Source organism: Phocoena phocoena, chromosome 7 (assembly GCF_963924675.1).
Source record: "Phocoena phocoena chromosome 7, mPhoPho1.1, whole genome shotgun sequence".
Lineage (NCBI taxonomy): Eukaryota > Metazoa > Chordata > Mammalia > Artiodactyla > Phocoenidae > Phocoena > Phocoena phocoena.
This window is the reverse complement of record NC_089225.1, coordinates 85,043,836-85,070,136: the sequence shown is the minus strand read 5'-3', so window position 1 is coordinate 85,070,136 and position 26,301 is coordinate 85,043,836. Positions and strand designations below refer to the sequence as shown.

Genomic DNA, 26,301 nt, shown 5'->3' with positions numbered 1-26,301 from the left:
TATTTTTCCGTTCAAAAATATGGAGTAATTCAATATACCATAATTCCTCTCTAATGTTTATACGCATACTGTATCTCAGGAACCCAATTCCACAAAGAGATCTTTTGCAAAAAAAAAAAAAAAGCGAGAGGGGAGGAACCACCAAAGAAACCCCAAATGAAACAAACCACTATAAACGGGAAAAGTATATTAAACTTCTGAAAGTCCTTACATTTTCCTTTGGATTGCCATTTAGACAAAACCCCCTCCTTTTGCCCTGCACCAAGCAAACCCTGCTAATCCAACACCACACAGTAAATGAGAGCGCTCCACTTTTGGCTCTCCAACTCTTTCCAACATGTCTTGGAAGATTCTCCAAGTCTCTTTCTCCTCTTCATAAAACAAAAACAAGTTCATTAAAATGTCAGAATTCTGTATTCAACTATCCCTGACCAAGAGTGTCCCCTGGCCCACGCAATGTACAAAAGCACATTCCTGAGAGCATATGCATTAAATTATCATTTTGAAGTCACACAACTTCAGCATTTATTTTTGGCTCCCCTCCCATTCTTCTTTGTAGCCATGTTGGGGAGACGTCCACTGCATTCTTGCAGTTTCTCATACTGTCAAGTGGCTAAGGGTGCGGATCCACAGATTTCACCATCTACCTACTGACTCAGTGCTATGTCTTTATGTCTCCATCACTTCCCAAGCCTCTTCACCAATCTTCCCTCATTTGGTTTAATGAACGTTTAATAACGATCAGTAATTTACTGTAAATTGAGGCTGTCAAGCGTTAAATTCTAGCCCCAAATGCCAGGTGTTCCAAACTTTGTAGTTTGTTAAGGAATGTCCTCACATTCTGCGACCTTAGCAGGAAGATTGAAAATGTGATGTCCTTTTGGGCTCTTCCAATTATTGTTTTTCTCTAACTTGGATATGCTTAGAAGATAAAATGAGAATGCAGTCGATTTCCCATGTGAAGAGACGAATCGCCAATAGGTGGCCCTGAGTTTTGAGGAATGGGTGAGGTGCCTTTTCGTTCTTCTGTCTTTGTCACTGACCTGCGCTCGCCTCGTGGAGGATGCGGTGCCCTATCTTATAATCCTAATTGTCAAGCTTTCTCAACCGGTGGTGGTAAAAGACGCAGGGCAACGCAATTAAATCATGGTTAACCGCTGAGTTAACCTATCGTGCTCCACTGACAAGAGGACAGCCAGATCTTCCCTTGACTGTGCCCCGGGGACAAGCTTAGCAGGAGGGGCGATTACAGTTGTGGATTCTAAAGATACGAAGTGAGGGCTAGGAAACGAGACTACTCAAGGGAGGCATCCTCCTTGGATGGCCCCTTATCTCAGCTGATGTAAGGCTGTACTGGTTGTGCCAATATCTGAATGCTTCTAGATTGGTTGGAAATAGCCACTGCCCCAAGCCCCTAAGTACCACACTTCCCTGACCTCTGACCTAGGGGACCCCCAGGTCCCGGCCCCAGCCATGGGGCAGCCTCCACTGAGACTGGTCGGCACCCATACCATCCTGGATGAAATACGGCTCTGGCCCCATCCTCACCATCCTCAAAGCTGCAGTTCTCCCCGCACTCCGTGGCCTCCTCGTCAATGGGGTATGGGGTGGTGGTCTCTTCGCTCTTCACGGTGGGTCCCAGTGTCTCAACCGTTGGCTTTGAGTCTGCAGAAAGGCAAAGGAAGGGGAGTGAATACCACAAGCAGCAGCCTGCGTCAAAACCCAGCAGGAAGATGCCAAATACTAAGTCTCCTCTCCAAGGGTGGGCCTTTCAAGAAGGGAGAAAAAAGGAAATCCAAGATGGACACACACACACCCATGACGTCACATCTGTGTGCTGTGATGACATCAGGACCATGGCCTGTGTTAAGGAGAACGGTCCCAAGCTGTAGAAATAGCCGTAATGGAGGCAAGAACACAAGCCCACACTCTACTCCACAGCAGAGGCCCTGAGGCCGGCTCAAAAGGCCACGCGCACCAGGCAGTAATGAACGTGGGTGACACTGACCACAGGCAGGGCTCAACCATGCTCTGGGTGTTCTGTTTCAGATACAGATGTGGGTGACACACACACATAAGCAATGAAGGACACCCATCAAAAATGGTTTGAAAAAAATCAGGGTTAATGGAGTGAGCTTCCGTCCTGTGGAAAACACCTGTCTGTGCACAGCCCCTTGGGTGACTGCTGTCGTGTCTTGGGCTCAGCCCTGTTTGCGTGTGGAACGGGCCCTGTTTGCGCGTGGAACGGGCCTTCTCTTCTCTGCCTTCTCTGAGTCAGATGGAACCAAAGCTAACCCGACCTGGGGGCCCACCTATTACAAGATAATCAGAAGCACAACGGCTGAAGTCATAGCCAAGCCAGACAGCCTGGGAGGTGCGACCCCAGACATCGTTGTTCGCGTTTGCACAAAACCAGATGGAAAAGAATATGGGCTCAAAGTGACTCAGACTCCATTCAGTGGAAATAATTTGGGGCTGTGCCTTTAGGTCAGGGTGTGGCAAATTCAAATGCTTCTAGGAGGCTAACTGCTACTGTAAGGGAGGATGGCCTGCTGGGGGCTGAGAGAGTAAAGGCTGGGACAGGAGATGGCAGAGGGGTCCTGCACACCTGGTTTAAAGGAGGCCACCACGTGACTGGTTCCAGCAGGTTGAGGAACCGAGGCGAGGTGGCCCAGTGTGGCCAGATCTTGCAAAAAGATTTTTTTTTTCCCTCGCATGGAACAAACAAACAAACAAAATCTCCAGGGAAAATCTCCAGCCCTGTCAATGTTGGCAACTTATTCAAAATACAAGTAGCAGGTGACCAAACGTGGCTGGGCAGATAACCTCAAAGCGTCCTAACTTGTAAGTTCATATTCGTTACTGTGCCACAGAATTGCAAACTCCATTGTAAAGCAAACTGTGGTCAGCAAGGCAAGAAGTAATCATTTGAAATACAAACAAATGAACAGGTGAAGCAGCCCTGTCAAATTATTTAGCTGCAGTAACTCAACCCAGCCCATTATTTTCCCTGTTATCCTTTTGGGGTAGGAATGAAGGGAACAAGGATGAGTCACAGAAATGAATGGAAATTTGACAAGCAGAAAGCCACGTGGCCTGGGAGAGAGGTTCCTGGAAATGTTAGGTAGCTGGGTGGCACAGAGATAATGTTAAATCCAGGGGCACAGGGGGCGGGTGAGGCAATGAGAGGGCAGGCCGTGTGAATGAAAGTGAGGAAACGGTAGCCGGCCTCTGCGTCCACTGTGTTTGTACTGGACACTTAGAGCTAACTGCCCATCAAACTACGCTCCCCGGCAATTGAAAACAGATGTCAGAGACTTCAAAGGGAAGGAGGCTGGGCGGAGGGTATCGAGCCCCTACTCTGATCTTCCAAGGAACAGCCAGGAGGACTTTGAAATGAGAAACCTGTTACTGACCATCACCGGTGTAATTTGGGCCAGCTTGGCGGGGGGCAATAGGAGGAAAAGGCCAATAGCAATTGTCCAGCCGGTCATAAAGCAGGGCCAGCCCGGTAAGAGGCGTGGCACAGAGGACCATGGAACGGGGGGAAGTATGAGTCAGGAGCTGATCGGCCTCTGGCAAGTGGCTCCTCTCTCTGGGACTCAGTTTCCCTCTCTGTGAAGGAGGCATTGGCCTAGATCGGTGATTTTTTTTTCAAACTGTATGTCAACAGGTTGTAGATCAATTTCATGAGTCAGCACTAGCGTTTTAAAATAGGGGCTATAATATTTCAGAGTATACTCACGTGGCAAGGATGAGCACCGCTTTGGGAACCTTTCGTTTCAGTCACACTTACTTACTGTAACAAGTTTATTAGGTGCCAAGCGGCAGCCTAAGTATTTTATATCCATTATTTTATTGAATCCTCATAACCCTGGGGGGTGTAGATACACTATGGTCACCCCCCCTTCTTCAGCTAGGATAACCCAGATCGTCAGAGGCAGGACTTGAACTTGGCGATCTGTCCCCAGAGTCCAGGTGCTTAATGATACACTATATCCCATAAGCACACACGTGTATGTGTGCTTGTGTGCACGCATGCTTGTAAGTCGAGTGGCTCGTGATATAAATTTATTTTAAATTGTGGATGGTGGTCAGAAACGTTTGAAAGCCACTGGCCTAGAAGCCCTCGGGTCCCCTGCATCTCTAAGCCTCTGATTCTGGCCAGAAGAAGCCAGCTTGTGTCACTGTTGGAGGGCAGTTTTCAGCACCTGCAAGAGGACAGGTGAGGAACACCCAGCAGGCTGCAGGGAACCTTGCCTCACTCCGTGATGGGGAGTAAAGTGTCTTCCCACTAAAATATGTTCGCTGGGGCTGCCTTCCATTGAAAGGTGAGAAAGGCTAATTTGGGCCCGATTCCCAGCCTTCGTGCCTCAACGGGACACTTCCTCGGCGCCATCATAACGGAACACAGGCAGCACTTTTCGCCCCGGGAGCCGAAAGCACTTCTCCGACATGCTCTTACTAATCCTCCACGATCCCCTGCTGGGTGAGCTGCTGACAGGTACGGCACAGACAGGAAAATGGAGATACCTGGGGCTGGGGTCCTGCCTGCTGCCTCGCCCCACCCCACCCCCAGCTCCGCTTGGCAGGCAGCGAGCGAGCTCCGGCTCCGGCTACGGCTTGAGCTGGGATCCGTCCCAGCCCTGCCCCGGGGAGGAGGGCGGGGCCTGGAGGGGAGGCGGACCCGACTCGGAAGGATGGATGGGGTGCTTCCCGGGAAACCTGGAGGGTGGCCATGATCAGCGGGCCTCATCTTCGTTCAGGAGACTCGGAGGTGCTCCCAGGGCCTGCGACGCAGGGTGGAGCCCAGCGAGCCTCCTGCGGCACACGGGGAAGAAGTCGGGCTCTCGGCAGCTCCCCTGCAACAGGGTCCCTCCTGAGCAAATAAATGCCTTTTACAGATGTGGCTTCGAAATGAAAATGAAGTCTCTTAGCCACAGACATCTGGAGGCCAGATTCAGACATAAACCGATTACTTTATTATCATGAGCATTTTTTTTTCTTCCCTAAATCAACAGCCACAGCCCTCTGGCCTGAAGAGTCAGGGTCTAATTGAATTTGGGTGGGCAGTGTGTGGTTATGATTTGTTTTCGAGAGACTGGGGTTGGAGGACTGAAATGATCCTTTAAAAATGACAACGCACATCCCTTGAGGAGCTGTCCTGAGTCCAGAGGCTGCAGTGCCGGTGGTTTGAGGTAGAACAGGGCAGGCAGGAGGCAGCAGGGTTTTGAACGGATGGGGCTTCACCCCAGGGATGGCTGCCCCTCTGCCCCGTCCCCGTCGTGGTCTGACCTCCTCCCAGGCCATCCCAGGAAGCCGGGGTCATGAGACCATGTGAGTGAGACCCACAGTGGAAAGAGGGCCTTACCTGTCCAGTCACAGCCCAGCACCTCTAGTCGCATCCCAATGCCCGCAGGGGACCACCTCTCAGGGTACACCCGCACGTACTGCGCCAGGACAGGGTCAAACCTCCGGATGTCAGGGGTGTCGTAGTGCATGTTCCCTTCAAACAGCTGCAGGGGAGACAGGTTGCTCAGCCCTTCTTAGGTGGGAGCCCTCCTCACTCCTCCTTTCTGCTCCTTCCTGCCCCCTTCCCACCTCACCCCTCACATCCAACCGGAAGGCAGCTTCAGAGTTAATTCATGGTCACTGCCCGTTTTGGTCCGTGGGAGTCCCATTCTCAGACCAAGGTTTTTATTCATTTGGGAGAAACACGGCAGATGGGGAGCAGATGAAAGTGGCAATTGCTGGGTTCTGTTCTCTATCCTTGGAGTGAAACTGAGGACTCAGAATTCGGCTCTGCGTGAGTCTTAAGCTGGATTTGGCTGGAGAGGAGTGAAGGGCATTTAGGCTGTCTTGCCTGTTCTGAAGTTCTCGGTTTACTAGAAAAAGAAGTTCTTTCCCAGATGCTTGAAAGTCTAGATTTAGAAAGTCCCAGCTTGAAAGTCTAGGTTTAGAAAATGCCAGGTCACTGAGAGGCTGAAGGGAAAGTGACCATCCCTTTTCTAGGCTAATGACAATTTCCACTGGTCACACCCTGATAATCTAAGACTGTGTTCCCCCAACCTTGGTTTAGTGGAAGAAATTCTGTCAAAAGAAACCTCACCTAAAGCCACACCTCATGAAATGGATGACAGTGGGGCTGCCCCGGCTGAAGCCGGGTGGAGGACCCAACCCAGAGCATACCTGTGAACCAGTGACTTAGGGGACTGTTGGTGTGCAGGTGTGCCAGGGGCTGTAGCTGATTAGCATCTAGGAATGAGGCAGAGCCAACTCATTTTGCAGGATGCCCACAATTCCAAAAGGGGGGCACTGTCACGGGGAGGGCAGGCTCTGACCCTGGCTAAGATCATCTCCTTTCCGAGGCCCTCAGAATAGTCAAGAAGAGCCAGGGTGGGGCTGCCCTGGTGGCGCAGTGGTTGAGAGTCCGCTGCCGACGCAGGGGACACGGGTTCGTGCCCCGGTCCGGGAGGATCCCACATGCCGCGGAGCGGCTGGGCCCGTGAGCCATGGCCGCTGAGCCTGCGCGTCCGGAGCCTGTGCTCCGCAACAGGAGAGGCCACAACAGTGAGAGGCTCGTGTACTGCAAAAAAAAAAAAAAAAAAAAAAAAGAAGAGCCAGGGTCAGCTGTCCCTGGGGGAGCCAGTGGTCCAACTTCTGCTCCATCCACTGAAGGTTCCATTTACCAAGCACTGAGCCTTTCCAAGCCGCTGGAATTATGAGCTGGGAGTTTACATCAGCACTGCATAACCTCCAACCCAGACCTTGCCTCTGCATTAAGAATGGAAAACATTTGCTAAACAGAGACATGTGATACCCCTTCCTTATTAGGGGCCCTGCTCTTCTGAGGAAAATCAGGGGTAACTTAGCAATGAGGATCGGAACGTCTGGCTGATTGGGAGATTAACCTGGAGAGGGACAGGGCTGTGATGTCCTCTCCCTTTCCTGGGGCTCCTAGGTGCCTCTCGTTGAGGGCTGACCTTCACTCTTCCAATGGCGGAAGGGGGTGTTACACTGGCCTGCGCTTCTGGACTGGAGTTAGTTTCTCTTGCCTCTTCCCAGCCTCCATGTGAGAGGCAAGAAAGATCTAAGTAGTCAAGCCCAGGAAAATACAAAGGAGTGCAGCAACACTCAGAAAAACACAGTTGTTTCTGGAAGTAATTCACTAGTTTCTATAGTTGAGCCTCCAAAAACCACATCCCCTTTGGATGTCTGGCCAGTTCCAAGGACACTTTATCTGAACCAGGGTAGAAAGAGTGTCCAAGACAGTAGAAAGGCAGTGTTGAGTAGTGGTTAGGCATTTGGGCTCTGGAGTGAGACTTGTGTCTGAATCATGGCTCTACCACAGGTACTGTATGACCCTGGCATGACATCAAGCCTCCGTTTTGTTACCTCTAAAATGGGAGGGACGAAAAGACCTACCTTCTAGAGATGTTGTAAAGGCTAAAATAAGGCATTTAGCAGAGGGCTTGGCACAAAGTAATCTCTCAGTTAATATTTGTTTGACGGGCAGGGGTTGGTGATGACCATCTAGATGGGAAATCAACAACCCCCAAATCAACCTCCCTGTTTGGGGCAAGGTTAGGGAGTCCTCCGGGAACATCCTACCTTCGGCTGCTGGGTCCTGGGGTCCTGGATGTGCTCCCAGTCTTTGCCATTTAGGCTGTAGGAGACTTTGAACTTGCGCACAAATGCCCTGGCTTCCACGGCAGTGATGCTATCTCCTCCGCGGGCTCCCTGGATGATGACGCCTTTCACGGTCTTGGGCGCTCCCAGGTCTACCTGGAGCCACTCCTCGCCCGGCTGGGCCTGAGGGATCCGAGGGAACCAGCCTGAGCGGCTGCTGACCAGGCGGGCAGCACTGGGGCTCCAGAGGTACTCGCGGGTGGAGGAAGCAGAGATCTGGGAGTCGGCAATGAGGCCCGAGAGCATCCCCAGCATGTCGGAGCAGGGGGCGTCTGCGGAGAGGGTGGAAGGTACAAGAGGTCATGCTGGTACCCTGGTAACTGGGACCACCCCCAACCAGTAGAGAACTGTCAAAGAACCTGACTATCAAACACTTTTAAGTCAGCACTGATTTCTTTGCATTTCAAGGTGGGATAGCATTGTGGTTAAGAGCTCAGCTGGGCACCAGACTAGCTGGATTCACATTTGCTTTGTCACTTACTAGTTGCTTGACTTTGGGAAAATAATTGAAGTGCTCTGTGCCTCAGTTTCCCCAGGCCTAAAGGAGGGCTAATAGCAGTACTTACCTCTTGGGGGTTGTTGCATGGATTCTGTTAGTTACAATATAAAAGAACTCAGCGTGGCGCCTGGCATGGCCGAGTGTCTCATGTTGTTAGCCAAGGACTCTCACATCCTTGGTGACACAGTCTCCACTGATCCCCCTAGGGGCAGTGAGTGCAGGGGAGCTCAGCTGAGCATTGAACTGTTACCCAGGGGATTATTTCCCGAACTAGATGGAACCGTTCCTGGCACCAGATCTTAATTTCACATGTGTTACCACAGCTCTTTACTGCCCTGCATCCTGCCAGCATCCTGGAACATGCTGTTCCCTCCACCCAAAATGCTCTTCCCCTCAGTCACCATCAGACTACTCTTTACTCATCCCCGAGTTTAAGTGTCACATCGTCAGAAAGGCTGTCCCCAAACTTTCAATCAACACTCAGTGAGGTCCCCTCACTCACTCTCAGAGCATCCTGTGCTTTTCCTTCACACACGCATCTTAGTGTATAATTACCCCTGTACTTACATTTGTTTATTATCTATCTTGCCTACCCGCCTGAAAGTTCCAGCATGTCAGAGACCCCATCTGCTGGTTCCCTTCTCTTATTCACTTCCAGCTCCCAATGTGTGGCCTGGCACACAGCGGGCCTTCCATAAGTATTTGTGCAGCGAATGAGTGAGTGGGGTGTGCGTGAAGAAATGGTAGCCGGCAAGGCAGGGTCTAGAGTCAGTGTGCATTCAATACCCATACAGGGAGTTACAGGTAAAAGCCAGCCTTCTGTTAAGGTCACGTGGTGCAATCAAGCCGTTTGCAGAGGGCTGGAAGGGGGCGCAGAGCTCCCCGACCTCACAGGAGCCCCACTTCACCTGTGACCCGGCAGCCGAAGAGCTCCAGGCGGAGGGCGATGCCCGAGTGCCAGGTCTGTGGACGGACCCTGACGAAGCGTGTCAGCAGTGGTGACTGCAGCTTGTTCAGAACCACCTCCGTGGCATCGTTGTTGGCTTGGAAGACCTGTAACATCACACACGAATCCATGTTATAGCAATCCCCGTATGTAGGTGAGCCACGCAGCCTTTGACGGAGAGGGAAAGGTCTGTTCAATTTTATTTCCCTTAAGCTTAGAAATAATCAGTGGGTTTGTTGTTTGGTGCTGTTTTAGAAACACCATAAAAAAATGTAATTTCTCACACTGCTCTAAGTTGAAAACAATACATGGTCTTCACAAAAACTTTTGGAGGGAAGGAAAATTTTGCCTCTGGGCCTGAGGGCCAGCAGAGGAAGGCACCATGAAAGGAAAACACTTTCAGAAGGAGAGAGAGAGAGAGAGAGAGAGAGAGAGAGAGAGAGAGAGAGAGAGAGAGGGAGAGAGAGGGAGGGAGGGAGGGAGGGAGGGAGGGAGGGAGGGAGGGAGAGGCAGGGAGGGAGGGAGGGAGGGAGGGAGGAAAAAGAAAGTAGAATATCCTTTAAAAATGGAGCAACAGGGCTTCCCTGGTGGCACATTGGTTGAGAGTCTGCCTGCCGATGCAGGGGACACGGGTTTGTACCCTGGTCCGGGAAGATCCCATATGCCGCGGAGCAGCTGGGCCCGTGAGCCATGGCTGCTGAGCCTGCGCGTCCGAAGCCTGTGCTCCGCAACGGGAGAGGCCACAACAAGTGAGAGGCCCGCGTATCACAAAACAAAAAACAAACAAAAAATGGAGCGACAATGTCATCTTTTAGGGTTGTGGACCTCTCTCACTAGCTTGAACTTGACTTTCCCTTTTCCTCAGGTTTCAGGCCTATAGAAAGATTTCCAGGGTATTTTATAATCAGAAAGTGCTTCACAATTGTTTCTGTTAGTTCCTTAGAGGGCTCCGTGGAGGGGTGAGAGGGTGGGAGTGCTGTCCACCCCCGGTGCCCCCGTGTCAATCAACACTTGCTTGGTTCTTTCTGGTCTTTGTTGTAGGGTCAGGGTTGCAGACAGGCCGCTGGAGCCCTGCCCTGGCTTTCTCTCAACGTAGACCCTGCCCTGTAATGAAATCCATCCCTGTCCCCATCTGACCAATGCACCTCTTATGGGAGGAAAGGCTTTCCAGAGTAGCTTCTAATCCAACATGGTAGGAGCAAGTCCTAGCTTACCAGATGGCCCAAATCAGTAACTGCCTTGGGCTTTTTTGTGTTCTCCATTAAAAAAGGAAAGAGTAGCTGCAACAAGTATATGTAAGTTTCTCTTGGTTTCCCTGGATAAGAGTGAAGGGAAAGACCAACTAACCATCGCTTCTAGATCATACCTCTCATAGCTCTAACAACCATGTGACCGTAAGTCCACTCACAGGCAACTCTGCAACAACTAGCAATTTCTCCTGGGTAGGGGGACAAGCTCCTTCAGCTCCTGGCACCTATAACATGCGAGCTGTTCAGGCACTGACAGACCTGGGATAAGGGGAATGCGGAAAATGGTATATTGGAATCTCATTGAGCCAGACACTGTGTAAACATAATTAGGCCTACAACATTCCGGGAAGTAAGTACTATTATTTCCACTTTACTGATGAAAAAACTGAGGCTCAGAGATGTCTGTCCAGATCTCAAGCCCTTGCCACGTTTTTAGATTTCAGGCTTGTGGTTTTCTCCCTTGACTCTCATCTCGTCTACATCTGCAGCGTTTATGTTGGTGGCTAGGAGCCGTGGAGCCCTTACGGTCCCCAAGCATGGGTGGAATGGAAGTAGAGTTGCTCTTCAGTCGTGTGCTTGCTCCCAGGGTGTTCATAATCCCAATGTAGAATGACCCGAGTAACAGCAAAGAGCAGCACAGAAGCTTAGAGCTAACGAACAACGTGGTCCTTGCTTCCTTAGGAACTGTAACCAGGAACTCTGCCATTTGGCAACCTTGAACCTTCTATATTTCCCACTTACTAAGGTCAAAAGTTAGAGCTGTTAAGAGCACCCCACTGACAGTGGGGGTGAAGGCTCAGAGCCTTCATACCTTTTGCCAAATGAGGGGAAGTGGCCTGTTTAAGAGAAACAGAGGGAAGGAGAGGAGAAAACGAGTTTTCCCTGCACCACGGTATTCAGTTGCAACCCCTCGTTCCTGGTGTTGAGCCCACTGATTCCAGGGGAGCCCCCGCACCAGCCTTGCCACTCCTTCTCCTCCCCCGGGAAGCCTCTGCCCTGGTCCCAGTCCACCAGTTTCCTCCTCTGCTCCCTGCGGACCGCACGGAGCACCAAGGCGGGACTGCGTGCCCACCCATCCCTCCCAGCTTCGGTTTGGCGGCCCACTGCATAGTGATTGAGGACAAAGACGGGCGAGATGACAAAGCGGAGGAAGAAGAAGGGCCACGAAAGCAGAAGGAAAGAGGGTTAGTTCCAGACACCTGGGAGAAGGCCTAAGGGAAGAGAGAGGCGCCTGAACCTCTGTGATCTAATCTGGGGAGGGGCCACCGGCAGGAGGGCCCAGGGCCCAGCACGATCTCAGCCTCGCCAGGCCTGTTCCTTGGCTTCCTCTGAAGCTCTGAGGAGAGGGATGGAGGAACTGAATCCAAGGGAAAGAGATTAATTGGTTCTGCGAGAATTCAGCGTGAGGCAGAGGCTCTTTGTTTTGTTTTGTTTTGCTTTGGCAGGGAAGAAGCAAATGCAGCCCTCTGCTCATTTCAGACGGCTGCTGTGAGCAGTGGTGGGTCCCCACTGGCCTACTCCCTGAGGATGGTGACGGTGGTTGCGTGTGACCTCCAACAGGAGATGCTGAGGAGTTCGCAAGCGAGGGAGCAGGGGCGGGGGCTTGATTTTCCACGTGAATATACAATTGGAGTGTTGAGTGGATCTGAACTTTAACACAGCTGCTAATCCACAGCGTACACACCACGCTGGTACCGTTTAGAAACACAGCACGTCTCGTGTTTTTAATACCCAATTTTATCTTATCTGACCCCTTCATTTCTCAGTCTTGGCAGACAACACCAAGAAACCTTTCCTCTCCTTCCTCAGTAAGGAAACGACTTTGTCTGTGGACTGCCTTGGGAAGGCTGGCTGCCTGTGGGCACGGGGGGCACACACGTGTGGGTATACACCTGGGGAGGGGCTGGTCTTCCCATAGATGTGTGTGGCCACAGGCTTGGGTGAGCCCCTGGATCTCTGTCTACAATGGCCTCAGCCAGAAAGGGAGGCAGGCACGTGGTTGATGTCCCTGAGGACATCTACCTGGTGCTCAAATTGACCTTCATTCTGCTATTCAGTTTTGCTCACTCTTCTCCCACCCCTGGAACCCAATGAAGCCTCTTTCAATGTGACCTCAAATTATCCTTCCCGTTTCCAAGCCTACGTCCTTCTCGGTGTCTTGTTGGCTCTTGACCTTGGGCTCATATCTGCCTTCCGCTCTCTGGACCCTTGGCTGAGGGAATACCATCTTATTTTAATAAACTTTTTGTATACCTCTCACTCTGAGGTGGGTGTAGTGGGAAAAAAAAGTCCAAACACCACTGAACCAGGAACCAGACTCTGCTGTTAATTAGCTCCTAGGTGTGGGCAAATATCTGTACCTCCCCCAGGCCCCAATTTCCTCCTCCATTAAATGAGGGGATTGTATGAGCTGATTTGCAAGGTCCGCTCTGGCCCCCAGACTCTAAGGCTTTCTTCACAAGAGTTTCTCATTTAGAACTGCCCCGGAAGCGTCCACTTTCTAGCATGGCATTTTAGTTACCGTTGTCCCTTGTAGCCTAAGTGCTTTTGTGGACAAGTGAAGTGGACTTTCATATACTTCAAACAGTGCCCAAAACACATGGTGACTGCCCCACTCAGAGGGAGAAAATATCTTGTTGATGTTTTAGTTCAATAACAGTTCAAATGATTAATAACGAAGAGTCATACATAACAACACCTTAGTTCTTACATATCGTCTTTCGCCCAAAGATATCAAAGTGCAATTTAAGAAGATCCATTTTTAATGAAATATTAAGCAGTTTCGATTTCTCCTGACCCAATGGATGTCCAAGGTCTCTATTTTTTCTCCTTGCACTGCCCTATTTATAGCTGGTAAATGCTATCATACATTATACATCTTTATGACTTTTTCAATGCTTCTGTGGTTTCAGAATCACCCTTCATATGTTTTCTGATCAAATTCTCTGAGATGGAACCTTGGCTTCCAGTCCTGCCATTGCAAGGTAAGGGGTTGTGTGCTTGGGAGATGATGCCAGGGAATTGGTTTTACTCCCTATTCCCTTCCGACTCACTGAATCACTATAGGCCAATCAATAAACCTTAGATACCTTGATTTCTCCTTCAGGAAAATAAAGTCGATAACACGCTTGCAGGTAGACACACTGAACTCTACCAGCCCTCCCTGCTGGCTCCAGTGCCTGCACGATACCAAGGACAGATATTGGACTGGAAGCCACGTCACAAGCAATAAATAGGTCTTTGTTCAACTGGGGAAGTTCAAGTTCTGAAAGCCACTGACTCTCAAGTCCCACCTTGAGGCCAGGAATTTTCAGGCCATGACTTTGCAGTGAGGAGTCCATATTGCTGAGAAAACTCAGTGGCTTGTCAGCATATGGCGTACCCAGATAGACGTATATCAAACGTGGTGATCACATTTTAACATCTGCTTTGAAAGCTGGATGTCACACATGGTATACAGTTTTGTTAACTTTAAAAGAGACATGTTAATATGGTTGCTTTCCTTCCCAAAGGAAAACCAGAGGTGTGTTCAAAGTGACCCTAGCCTTCTTAAGAGGTGGGGATAGCGTTGATAATGTTGTAATGACATATATATATATATATATATATATATATGGAGCTATGTTGAACATAAAGATTTCTTCAAGTGCACTTCTATAAACCAAGTTTAAAAAACAATTCAGGACAAGAAGTGGTTTGGATAATCCATTTGGTGCCTTGCTGAATTCTGAACATAATCCAACACTTTCCAATTGATTTCTGAGACCTTTGGTTTATTTTCAGTAAGACAGAATCAGAAACCAGCAGCACGTCATGCATTTTCTGATTTGCACCTCAGGGGGGAAGGGGGCATCTGCCAGTTAAATTGGCTGCTTTCCAATATCCCAATTTGGTTATTATCTACAACTTCACCCCCCTCCGCAATCTTCTCCCCTCCACCAGGAAAAGAAAATCAACATGTTGTGACCACTCCTGTGAGCTCGTGAGGCGTGGACTCTAATACTATGTAAAAAACACATTAAAGAAAATAATATATAAACTCTAAGAAGAAACATCTAGCCAGAAAGCATCACTGAGGTCATCTTTTCTCCGTCTTTCACCCCATTTCTAGTCACACCACCTCTCCCTGCTGACCCCTCCCGAAGTCCTCTTTGAAGAGTATCAGTGACTCGGGCACTGCTGAGAGCAGTGAGTGTTTCACGGCCTACCTTGGAGGCCTCTATGTGGGGGGATTCTCTGCCAGCCCTACATCCCTCTCCCATACACCGTTCATCTGTGCCATCAACATCCGGGTGCCCAGGCCGGTGTAGATGCTCCATGTCCGTCAAAGTCTTTGAGCTCCTTGGCAGAAGGACACGGTGCAGCCTCACGGTGTTCCTGGCTGTTTAACCTCCCGCCACGAGGCAGGCCCTCATTCTGTGCACAGCCTCCCTCTGATAGGGCTTCAGTATCGCACCTGCGCATACCCGTCTCTTCATTCCCTATGCTGTGACCTATAGTTTATTTCTATTTTGCTGTAAATATCTGAACGTGGCCAGCTCCAAGGATTGCACAGAAGCAGGAAATTTTTCAAAGACAACACAGTGTTGGAGCCCTGAGGTAGAAATTGTGCAGGAGACCTTCTTCTTCCTTTTTTAAAGAATAAATATTTCTCTCCACTAATACATGTTGTATCACATCCAAAGTTCTCCTTTTCAATCTCCCTGGCACAGACACTGAAGGAGGAGAACAAAGCAGGCAGAGAAGAGAGATGACAGGAGTCGAGGGCAGAGAAGGGGGAAACCAGGAGTGCATTAAAAAAAATCTGTCTCAGAAACAATGGTACCGACTCATCCTCACTGCAGAACCTAGTCCCAGCCCTCCCACTCCCACCTCCTCCCCTTGCATTTTCTCTAAAGCTAGCCATTGGGGCTACACATAGAAATAAATTGTTAATCAATGAATGCCATCCTGTTTAATTCATTTGTTGCACCAAACAGGTGTGGGTGACGGTGACTGCTGCACTCGGGAAATGATGCTAAGGTAATGGACCTTTTTTTTCCTGTTTGTAAATCATGGTCCTGACATTTCTCTCTTAAAACTCTTCCTTAAAGACTATAAAATTTTTTTAAAGCTGCTCTTATTCTAGTGAATGTGGGAACTTAGCCAGATACAGAATCAGAAAGGATGTCTCTCTCATGTATAAATATATATATATATATATATATATATATATATATATATATATATATATATATGAGAGACAGAGAGAGAGAGAGAGAATTTAAGGGAGGGAAGGGATGCGGGTAGAGCAGAGAAATTCCCTAGCCACCAAATGCTCGTTTATGACCATGATGCCCTCCTGTCTCCTCCTCCTTTACTTCAGGGTGCTTTCGTCATCAAGCAGTTTTGCTGATGTGAGGGAGGAGATAGAGAAGCAAGCAGGAGCTGGTCGGGGGCTGTAGGGCAGGGAGACCGCTTTCTTTCTGGGGCTGGGGGCTGAGGTGCTGGGATGTGCACATCCCCCTCTGTGTGTGCCTGGCGGGGCCCGTTAGATTTACTGCGGGATTATGTTACCCCCACGAGACACTGAGCCCTGGAACACAGCAAACTAACAGGATCAGGGTTTCAGGATTTGAGACAGGAAAGCATGAGGGAGGAGAGGCGAGGAGGGCAGCTCAGGGATTTGGGGCTGGAGGAGAGATGGTGTGGGAGAGTGTGGAGCATCAGAGCAACGAGGGGCCGGAAGTCCTCCTGTGAAGGTGGGGCAGAAACACACATTCTACCTGGGTGGGAAGGGCCTCCACACTGAAAACCTCCTACAAAGACACCGCCACATTATTTAAGGAGGCACCTTTAACTTCCAGGTGGGGAAAAGAGAGCAGAAAAGCTACGGGGAATGAAGTTGCTGAATCTACCTGCCACCTGCACTCCTTTTCCGGGTGAAATCTCAGGAAAGCACAGAGCAGGGAACCAGTGATGGCAAAGAACCTGACAATCCACCGGGAGAGGTGTTCACCCCACTGCTCATCTAGGGATACTGAGGTTAGGGCAAAGCGTGTGTTTCCACAGCCCAGGCAAAATCACGGTGCCATTCCACATCCCCTGCTATCTGCTCTGCCCCACTGGCCCCTACGCACAGTGGGGCCTGGGAAGCACGAGGAATTTAGCATCAAGGCTGTAAGCACCAGGGAGGCTGGCCTCAGCTCCTGGAGACAATTCAGCACCCATGGGAATTGGGTGAAGCCAGCCATGGTGGCCTGATGGAGAAAAGGTTCCAAGCTTGTGTATAATGAAAATTTCCCTGGAGCTTCCTAAGTGGAGAGGCTAAAGGTCTGAGCTCATCCCATGGCAAATGGATAAGGGACAAACTTAATGACCGAGGGCCCTGGATTATTCTTGGTTATAATTGAGGGGAACAGATAAACTGGGGGGACTTGAATTTGAAAAGGTCCTCAGCCCGCTTCTAAACATATATAACCCTAGACGATGCAATCATATCCATGACTTCTAAAGTCTGATGCCCACTGCTAGCTGATGGTTTGAGTCATTGTCTTAATCTTATAGACAGTCAACAAAATTATTACAATAAAAAGGAAAAGGGGGCTTCCCTGGTGGCGCAGCGGTTGAGAGTCCGTCCGCCGACGCAGGGGACACGGGTTCGTGCCCCGGTCCGGGAAGATCCCACATGCCGTGGAGCGGCTGGGCCTGTGAGCCATGGCCGCTGAGCCTGCGCGTCCAGAGCCTGTGCTCCGCAACGGGAGAGGCCACAACAGTGAGAGGCCCGCGTATCGCAAAAAAAAAAAAAAAAAAAAAGGAAAAGGAAAAACCAGTCATCCACCAGGAAACTTAAAAAAAAGGTATTTTTTGAAAACCTAAAAATTTTCATTGGAGGAATAATTGCACTCCTAACTGAAGAATGAGGGGTACCGTTAATCTGAGGCAGCTCAAACACAGGCCCCATCAGATGCAGGGAGAAGTCTGGATGACTCACCAGGTCCCTTCCAGACCTATGATTTTAAAGGAGGCAGTAAATATCCCATGGGAGATCCCTTGTTACTTTTTAAATTGATAACTTCCTTCTGTTCAAGAAGAGCTCTACGGGTCTAATACATTAGTTATATCTGCAGAGAGCCTTCCATCCATGGATCCCAAAGGGCTCTGCCAACAGTAGCTATAGCACCATTCCATTAGGGCAGGCGGAAACACTGAGGCACGGAGCTGTGAAGAGAAATTTCCAAGGTCACGTAGTGCATCACCCTAGAAGGTCCGGCCACGTGGTTCTAACTGTTAGCCCACTGGTTTGGGGGTGTGGTTTTATGACACCACTCTCTCTCCTCTTAAGTCTCTGATCATTTCACAGAGGGTTTTAAATTCTCAAATGGCTTTCACAACAATTCATTTTAATTTGGAAAATAAATGTAGTACAGAGGATTTCTGAAGCGGGGGTTTATTTGTTCTGAAGGGACGTGGCCAAATCAAACGCAAAGCAGCTTCATTCAACGCTACATCTCAGGATCCTATTATGGGGCCCCAAATCCAAAATGCTGAGCCCTTGCTAGGAGCCATGCCCACCAAACACGACTTGACTTCAGATCTCCATGAATATGCACACCTCTAGACCCGTGGACGGAACATGGAGGAAGCCAATTTCCCTCTGGAGGCAAGATTGTGAGCCAGACCTGGATCAGATTATGTAAACACCAGCCTGAAGTCAAAGCCTGGTGACCGGTGCCTTCCAAGGGACTCCACGGTTCCCCATGTCCCTGGGGCAAGTTACTTTGCCTTGAGAGCTTCAATTCCACAGTCTGAAACACTGTTAAATTCTGAAGCAAATGGGCCAGTGCCTGAGGGTTCTCCAAGCCCCTTGGAAGTCATCATTACATTAATATGATGACCTTAGTACATTTCTGTTACTCATTACAGGGTAATTCTGAAAACTCTTGGACCCAAACCTTACCTGATCTCCGTCCTCACCCTCCCATCCTCAATCTGGCCATCAGGACACAGGTAGCATCCGACAGACCCTTTCTTTTAGCCAGGATTTCTTCCAAATACGTCAGAACAGCCTAGCAACACTGTGACTAAGAGCAAGGTGACCAGAGCAGTGTCAGCAAGAAAGACGCCCATGCCTACCGAATAAAGGAGAACTGAAATCAAGGCCTTTTGCTTAGACATATAAGGGCATGGCCTCTATCCTCCTGCCCTGACACCAGCCTCAGTCTCACTGCCTCCAGTGCAGACTCACGGAAGCAGCATCTCAGAGGTGAGCAGGACCTTGGCCAAGGCCTCCTGCCTTCCAGCTCCGCCCATCTTTCTCCACGCCCCTCCCTTGGTCCGTGTGTTCATAATTGTGCCTGTAATTACAGACACACACACGAACCTTCTACTACTGTATTTACAACACTATGTCTATGTTTGGGGTGTTATTAATACAGCTGGCAAAACCAAAGCAGTAGTTTTATGCTTGTGGTTTCTGAAGAAATATATGTGAAGCAATTTGTATAATGTAAGGGGGCACGTGGACTGGATATGGGCTGTAACAGGCAGAAGAGCTCTCTGCCTGTGGCTACTCCATAAATACGCGTAAGGAGGGTCCCCCCAAAGGAAAATCATAGGTTCCGTTTTTTTTTTTTTGCGGTACGCGGGCGTCTCACTGCTGTGGCCTCTCCCGTTGCGGAGCACAGGCTCCAGACGCACAGGCTCAGCGGCCATGGCTCACGGGCCCAGCCGCTCCGCGGCATGTGGGATCCTCCCGGACCGGGGCACGAACACGCGTCCCCTGCATCGGCAGGCGGACTCTCAACCACTGTGCCACCAGGGAAGCCCATAGTTTCCGTTTTTTATGGCATGTGGAGTTGGATGAGGATTTGGGGATGTGCTGTACATGTGGCCTGCGTAACTGGGCAGTGTTTTGCCAGGAGGACATCTGCAACGCTCCCGGCCACAGTGTAATGCCTTTCTCATCGGCAGCCTCATCGTTACCTGTTGGATGGAAAGAGACTAAGAAGAGGCTGCTCACAGGCTGTGGGAGACTGCAAAAGAGTTCCTCGGTCGTCCTTGCTTCCTGGCCACAAGGAAGTCTTCCCCCCATAGGCTCAGGCCTTGCCTCAGCCCAGTCTGGGTCCAAACTGTAAATACTGTTTTGCAAGGGAATAGCACAGCCATCCTCCACTACCCTGAGTGCTCATTAATCGTGTTTTCCTCTGACTTCCCCAATTCCCTGGTCTTTGGTATACTGCACTGGTGTTGACAGTGACCAGGGGATTGAAATCAAGCTCCCACATTTCTGCCCCAAACATCCCCATCCCCTCCTCACGCCCTGTGCCCTGGCTCGTGTCCGCAAACCCTCCCCCTGCCCCACGGAGTAGAGCAGCCTGTTGCCTCCACCTCTGCTGGGCTTTGCTCACGGGTCCTGCTGGCTGAATTCTGCTTTCACGCTCACCACCGAGCACCACGAGCACAGCGCCCACCATCCCGCAGCTACAAAGAGAAGCTCAGTGGTAGCGCCCGGGGCATAGACGAAGCCTCTCCCCGCACTGCCCCCAAGTCCCCTCCTCACCCTGCCTCCCGTTCATGGCATTGAATCAAACTGCAGCAGACTTGACAAATCTATTTGGCACGGTTCACTCAACTATTTCAACCCGAACAGCCAGAGAGCCGCGCTGACGCACCCTGAACGGTGTGGAATCTGCACATGAAATACAGTCGGCTGGGAGCAGATCTGCTAATGAAGGAGCAGCAGAGATCACCCCCGGAGGCGACAACCTGGCAGGTCTCCTAGCTCGCCTGCCACACCCGAGGGAGGACGAGGGAGCATGTGGGGGTGGGGGTGGGGAGCAGGCGTGATGCTTAATTGTCAGGCTTTCCATTCTCCTGCCTCCTTCTAGGGACCAAAAGAATGAATTTCTAATGGGGACAGAAAGGGCTTTTCTTCTGCCCCGGTGTCCTTTATGTGCGCAGGACTGATTTGCTAAAAAGCCAAACAACAACAACAAAATAAAAATGAAATTACCCCTTGGCTCCTAGGGAAAGAAATCTAGCCACGGTGAGAAGAGGAGGCAAAGGAGAGAGAGAGAGAGAGAGGGAGAGGGAGGGAGGGGGAGGGAGGGAGGGAGGAAGAGGGAGGGAGGGAGGGGGAGAGAGAGAGAGAGGGAGGGAGGGAGGGAGGGAGGGAGGGGAGGGAGGGAGGGAGGAGAGGGAGAGGGAGGGAGGGAAGGAGGGAGGGGAGGGAGGGAGGGAGGAGAGGGAGGGAGGAAGGAGGGAGGGGGGAGGGAGGGGGAGGGGAGGGAGGGAGGGAGAGAGAAAGAGAGAGAAAATAGAGAGGGGGACTTCCCTGGTGGTCCAGTGGTTAAGAATCCACCTTCCAATGTAGGGGCTTGGGTTCGATCCCTGGTAAGGGAACTAAGATCCCACATACCGCAACTAAGACCTGACGCAGCCAAAAATATAAATTAATTAATTTAATTAAATTAAAAAATAAAATGTAACATGTATTAAAAAAAAAAAAGAGAGGGAGAGAGAGGAGGATGTATCTGATATGAAGAATTTGAGAAGAATGGTTCTAAAGGAGCCCAGAGAGCTAAATTCTATCCTCAGGGATATCTTCCCTGCAGAACGAATACCAGGGATAAAGCCAGGGAGGACAGCATTCTATCCAAATGTGCAGTGCTAAGGTATTTCCAAAAGCAGATTTCCTGCAAATGGTGTTTTAAATAGCATCCCGGTCCCTCTGCACGCTTTTAAAATTGGCTTATGCTACAGTATCCCTCTGGCCAGTGGTGCTTAGTCATTGAGCCTAGACAGGGAGATGGTTGGGGGAATCTCTTCCCCCTCCCCCCTCCCCACCCCAACCCAGCTGCTGGCCCTCGCCCGCCTGGCTGACCTTCTGGGTTCTACCAGTTTCTTACTGAAAAGGGAGGCTGGAGAGAAAGGGTATGAAACAGAGCAGGCTGGGATGAGGACTCAGTCCAGGGTGCTCCCAACAGCCCATGCCAGACTCTGGCTTGCCATGTCCAAGTGACATTTGGTAACTCTTCCTGAAACAAAGGCAGGCAATGAGAAACCAGCCCTGGCTCAATTCGTCAAGATGGGGAAGTCTTTCAATTGCTAAGTCTCTCACTTTATCTGTGAAATGGTGTGTGTGTGAGTGTGTGTGTGTGTGTGTGTGTGTGAGAGAGAGAGAGAGAGAGAGAGAGAGAGAAAGAGAGAGAGAGAGAGACACCTGGTAATATCTAGAAGCCATGATTTCAGATGAATTGTGCCATGTTACTATGGCGATCTTAATTTTTTAAAATCCACTCCTTTAAAAACTCAAATTTCCCAAGTGAAACAGTGCCAACGTTATAGTTTAGGATTTTCTGGGTCCGAAGTTTCCAGTTACACCAGCGAGAGCAAGCTGCCTTGGGGCAGTGACAGGAGCCAAGGGGGCCCTGTTTGGAAAAGACCTTTGGCTTCTCCAGGTTGGACCACCTGTGTCACCTTTTGATAATTCACACCTGACCGACCAGGGGGCTGCTGGGACTGTGGCAGTAAGAGAAGAGACCCTTTCCCTCAGTTCCCGATTCCACTGGGAAGGATGAGCGCTCTCCTTTGAGACCCGAGCCAACCCACAACGAACGGAGTTCTTGCCCTGCCCACGTGAGACCACCGGCCGTTTCCAATAAGCCCCCCATACGCTGAGTCTACCTCACACCCAGTATGCACCTCGCGTGCGCCAGCTGCGGGCCTGATCACCGCCAGAGTGCCACATGTCTTAGGAAAGCGGAGTGCCAGACATTCATCCACATGTACAACAAAAGCCCCACATCACCCATGCAGACACACCTCCGAGAGCCCCAGACACTGAAGGCACCAGCCGAGCGAACTCAATGCCTCGCTGCCACACGACTGCCAGTTCAGATCCCATCCCCGACACACCGAATTTCTGCTCATTACTTATTATCCTCTTTCTTCTTCGGGACATCGTGATTCCCTCTCAGGATCTGTGCCCTTTTACTCCCAGACCTCGGTAACTCCTGAACGGCAGTTTCAGGACGTTTTGTGATTCTTAACCCATCATGTGGAAGGGACTCAGGCCATAAATGCTCAATGAATCCTGTATGGGGAGACTCAGACAGGGAACACATTTTCTCCTTCATTTGCAGTCAGAGAGCACCCTGCAAGCTCTCTTTCTCTCTCTGCTGTGCAATGAGACAGCAGCCAGGCTGTTGGAGAGACAAAGGTGTTTTCCAATCACTTTAGCATAAGAAAGAATATTTTCATGGCCAGCATCTCCGGTGCCTCCATCAATTATTGGAGCCTCAGGGGAACAAGGCCTCCTTGGCCATGTGGGGTGGCTCTGCAGCCCTTCTTGTGCCAGCCCTCCTGCCCCACCCCGGCGTGCCCAGGCGGTGGGGAAACGGGTTTACCTTGTGGTTCTTGCCGTGCCGGTACACCATCCAGTCTTCACCATTAGTGCTCACTTCCAGCTTGTAGGATTTGACATAGTAGCCATTCTGGGTTTCCCTGGAAATCGCTCCCTGCGTCGCGATGGCTGTGAGCACGGTTAGAAAACGTAGGTCCACCTGAGGAAGACAGGCGGAGAAGGAAGGGGGCCTTGACTCTCTGGACACAGGGCTGCATCTGGCTTTTTCTTCAAAGGACACACTTGTAATCCTTAGCTCACAACCCGTGTCTGTGATTCGCTCACAGGTGTTGGTGATCAGTATCTGTTTGTGTCCCCTGGACAGCTGAACTCAACTTATTCGAACTACACTGGGCACCTTTGGAAATTGGAACTTGATTTTTTTTCTTCTTTTCTCTTTTTTTTGCAAATCTGAACAGACAGGATTATGTTTATCTTAAAGGAATCACTGAACATCTAGAACCATGACCCCTTCTTGCTCAACCACGACCTGCCTTGGATAGTGAACGTGGATGCTGGTTTAAAGGAACAATGGCGAAATCCAATCCAATCCACTCCGCTCTGATCCAGTCCAGTTCAAGCCAATTCACTTTCGATGCTCTAGTTGCCAAAGTCTCAGCTTCGAGCTGTTTCCCCTCCCCTCAGTTCCTCACTCCATTGTGTATTTAGTGGCTCAGGTCACCAAGGGGTCAGAGGGCACGCAGAGTCTGCCCAAGCAATTAGGCTTATGCAACGAGTCCTGACCTTTTGCCCGACGAGGAGGGCCAACGTTTTGAGGCACTTCCCCTCCCACCACACCAAGCACATTTGGAAATTGCTGGATGTTATTCCTTTGCTGACCACAGTGTTTCTTAGTGGCAATCTCTGCGTGATCAAAATTTAGCCAGCACACACCGGTAAAATTTGATTCAGTAAGCATTTATTGGCTACTTAGTATGTGCTCAGCACCATTAAGCATTCTAAAGGAGTACACAATGCTGTGTATGCGTATGATAAACAGGTGGAGAGCAATCAGAGAAAGTATATGTTTAGGACCCAAAATGAGGACTACAATCAACCGGATGCGGGCTAGAAAGGAGAACTTTCTGGAAGCTTTGCAAGATGAGAAGCGTTATTGGAGAAGCAGAGGAGAGATAGTGACGGATGGCCTTAGGGTTGGGCGTTAGAACCTCTGTGGACTCCCTGGAAGTTTCTAAGTGGTCATTCTCCCTTTCCTGTCGTCTGCTCTGCGACATCCTTCTCAGAGGAGAGGTCGCCGTGTCGCATCAGAGCTAGGACGGGCTTGTCAGTGGGTCACGAGGCTGTCTGCCGTGCGTCATGAAAGCAGTCATTGCTCTAGCATGGAACTAGCAGCTTGCTCTTCCCTGGGGATGAGAGCTGGACCAGTGTGTAGTGCAAGGGAGGATTACTCAACAGGAGCTGCAAGTCTTGAAAGAAGGAAAGCAAACAACAGTCTGAAAAGATGCTGCAGGGCATCCAAGCAACTGGAGTTTCACTCCCGGCAGTGACATCTTCCCGTGTGTTCTCCTGATAGCTATAGGCAAAACCTTCCTGGGAGGGCTCCCTCCGAACAGCAAAGATCATGAGAAGCTGCTATGCTTCTCACGCCTGCCCTTAGGAAAAATGCCCCCTAAGTCTCTGATGCCTCCCTATGCTGAGAATGAGGACACTCTGTAACTGTTTATGGAAGTTCCTTGGATAACTATAGTGAAAGTGCAAACAGCTTCCCAGCCAAGCAACTTCTCCAAGGCCTGGTAATCTTCACAAGGGCAGAGGCAGTGTCCATCTGACTTGTTATTTTATCCCAGCACTTAGCACAGTGCCTGGTATAGTCTATTTGTGGCTGGAATATGGATTTCTTTGGATGGATGGATGGATGAAAGAAGTTCTCAAGTATGTTGTGTTTCTTTGTCCACTCTAGCGAAGGAGCCAGCCCCCTTGCCCACCAATGCACACACACTCTGCACACCCTCTGGTATCTGAGTCAGTACCTGGAGATACTCCTTGCTGGAATCCAAGTTGGGTGTCCAGCCGTTGTCATCGCCATGGAGCCGGCTTTGGTGAGGTGTCCACCTCCCATCAGAGTAGGTAGATGAGGCACTGATCTGTTCGTTAGCAATCCGGCCGGACTCCATTCCCAGAGGGACATTGCACTGAAAGTCTGGGGGATGGAAATGGTCAAGGGCAGAGTTAGGTCTCTCCACCTTAAACCCCTGGGACCCCCAGAACGCTGCTCCTTTCTAGGGATGAGTCCTTGCAGGCACTCCCTCATCTTAAAGACCTAATTATACACTCACATTTTAAAACCAACTACGCCAAGTCACAGAGATTGACACCCCCTCTGGGTCTGAAAGGAACTAAATTTGACCTAAAAGAAATCAGGCTGTGGATAAATAAGAATCATCATACAAATTAAAAATACAATCTGAAGCACGAGAACTGTCAGTGCTACAGGCTACGACGCTCACAGTTTCCAGATGCGCTCTTACTGAAATACAGGTAAACGCGTGATGGACTTGGGTGGGCTGATACATCGTGGGAAGCCTGCTTTATTAATAAACACCCAGGAGGCACTTTTGTTTCTTTCTTTGTTTCACTCAACTCTCTCATGAGTTCTGGCACAGAAGACAGATGTTACAAAGCAATAAATACCTGTCTTTGGGAGACCTCTCTGTAAGCAAAAGTGTGTCACTCTGTATTACCCTGCACCACCTGTCTGGGCAAATGGACCCAGGAGTCACTTCCCCTGGGCTTGTGCTGTCAGTTTAATTGCTGTCCTTCCCATGGATCCCACGGACACTGGTCAATATTTGTGTGTGCATGTGTCAGATAAGGACCAGCAATCTTTTTCAGGTATCAAACCTACTCTGTAGCTCTGTGACCACACTGGCCATTTGCAGAACTTGGTGCAACTCACAATACTGTTTTCTTGTCACTCAATCTTCATGAGCTCTTTGAGGAAAAAAACAAAAGCAAAACCCAGAACAAAACCCGTCAGTCGGCCAGGCTGCCGTGTCTGCAGGTATGCATGTGGTAAGCTGTCTACAGCCATAGCAGGATTTGCCCAGCTCCAATCATCCTGAAAGTGTTCCTTTAGTCCTTCAAGTTATCATTTGGGCTGCTTGGTGAAAATGGCAGCACATCTTAAGCACATGTCCAAGAGGAGCTGATTTAAAGATGTAGCTCAGGGCAAGAGACCGATGGTCTGGGTTCAAAGACAGCAGGTTCCATGACCACTGGGGTCAGGGTTATACTTTCTCTGTTTGCACATAGTAGAAGCTCAAAAAACTGTGTTTTTTAGAAGAATGAACTGAAAGTCCAAGCAGTGTGCCAGCCTAGTGAGAAAAACTCTAGCCAGGGCCAGAGATGTTTAATGTCAAAACATATATATAGAGAGAGAGGTTGAAAATTGCTCAGTTTTTTGACAATGGTCACTGAGGCTTCAAGAGGGAAGAAAATGGCCCCAGACTCAAAAAATGTTAGCACAGGAGGGGACTCGATATAAATATCCTAACTAACCTCCCTTTCATTC

The 26,301-nt window shown here is 49.9% G+C and overlaps 1 protein-coding gene across 5 annotated transcripts in view; it reads right to left on the bottom strand.

Annotated features, from left to right (window-relative positions):
• Positions 1–26,301, bottom strand: part of NRP2 (neuropilin 2) — a 111,106-nt gene that overhangs the window by 43,054 nt on the left and 41,751 nt on the right. For all 5 annotated transcript variants that reach the window (XM_065881121.1, XM_065881120.1, XM_065881122.1 and 2 more), the window contains exons 6-11: positions 24,761–24,930; positions 22,774–22,929; positions 9,097–9,241; positions 7,612–7,961; positions 5,372–5,516; positions 1,549–1,665 (exon numbers count right to left, since the gene is read on the bottom strand). In XM_065881121.1, coding sequence (XP_065737193.1) covers positions 1,549–1,665; positions 5,372–5,516; positions 7,612–7,961; positions 9,097–9,241; positions 22,774–22,929; positions 24,761–24,930 — 1,083 coding nt within the window. The remainder of the gene's footprint in view (positions 1–1,548; positions 1,666–5,371; positions 5,517–7,611; positions 7,962–9,096; positions 9,242–22,773; positions 22,930–24,760; positions 24,931–26,301) is intronic.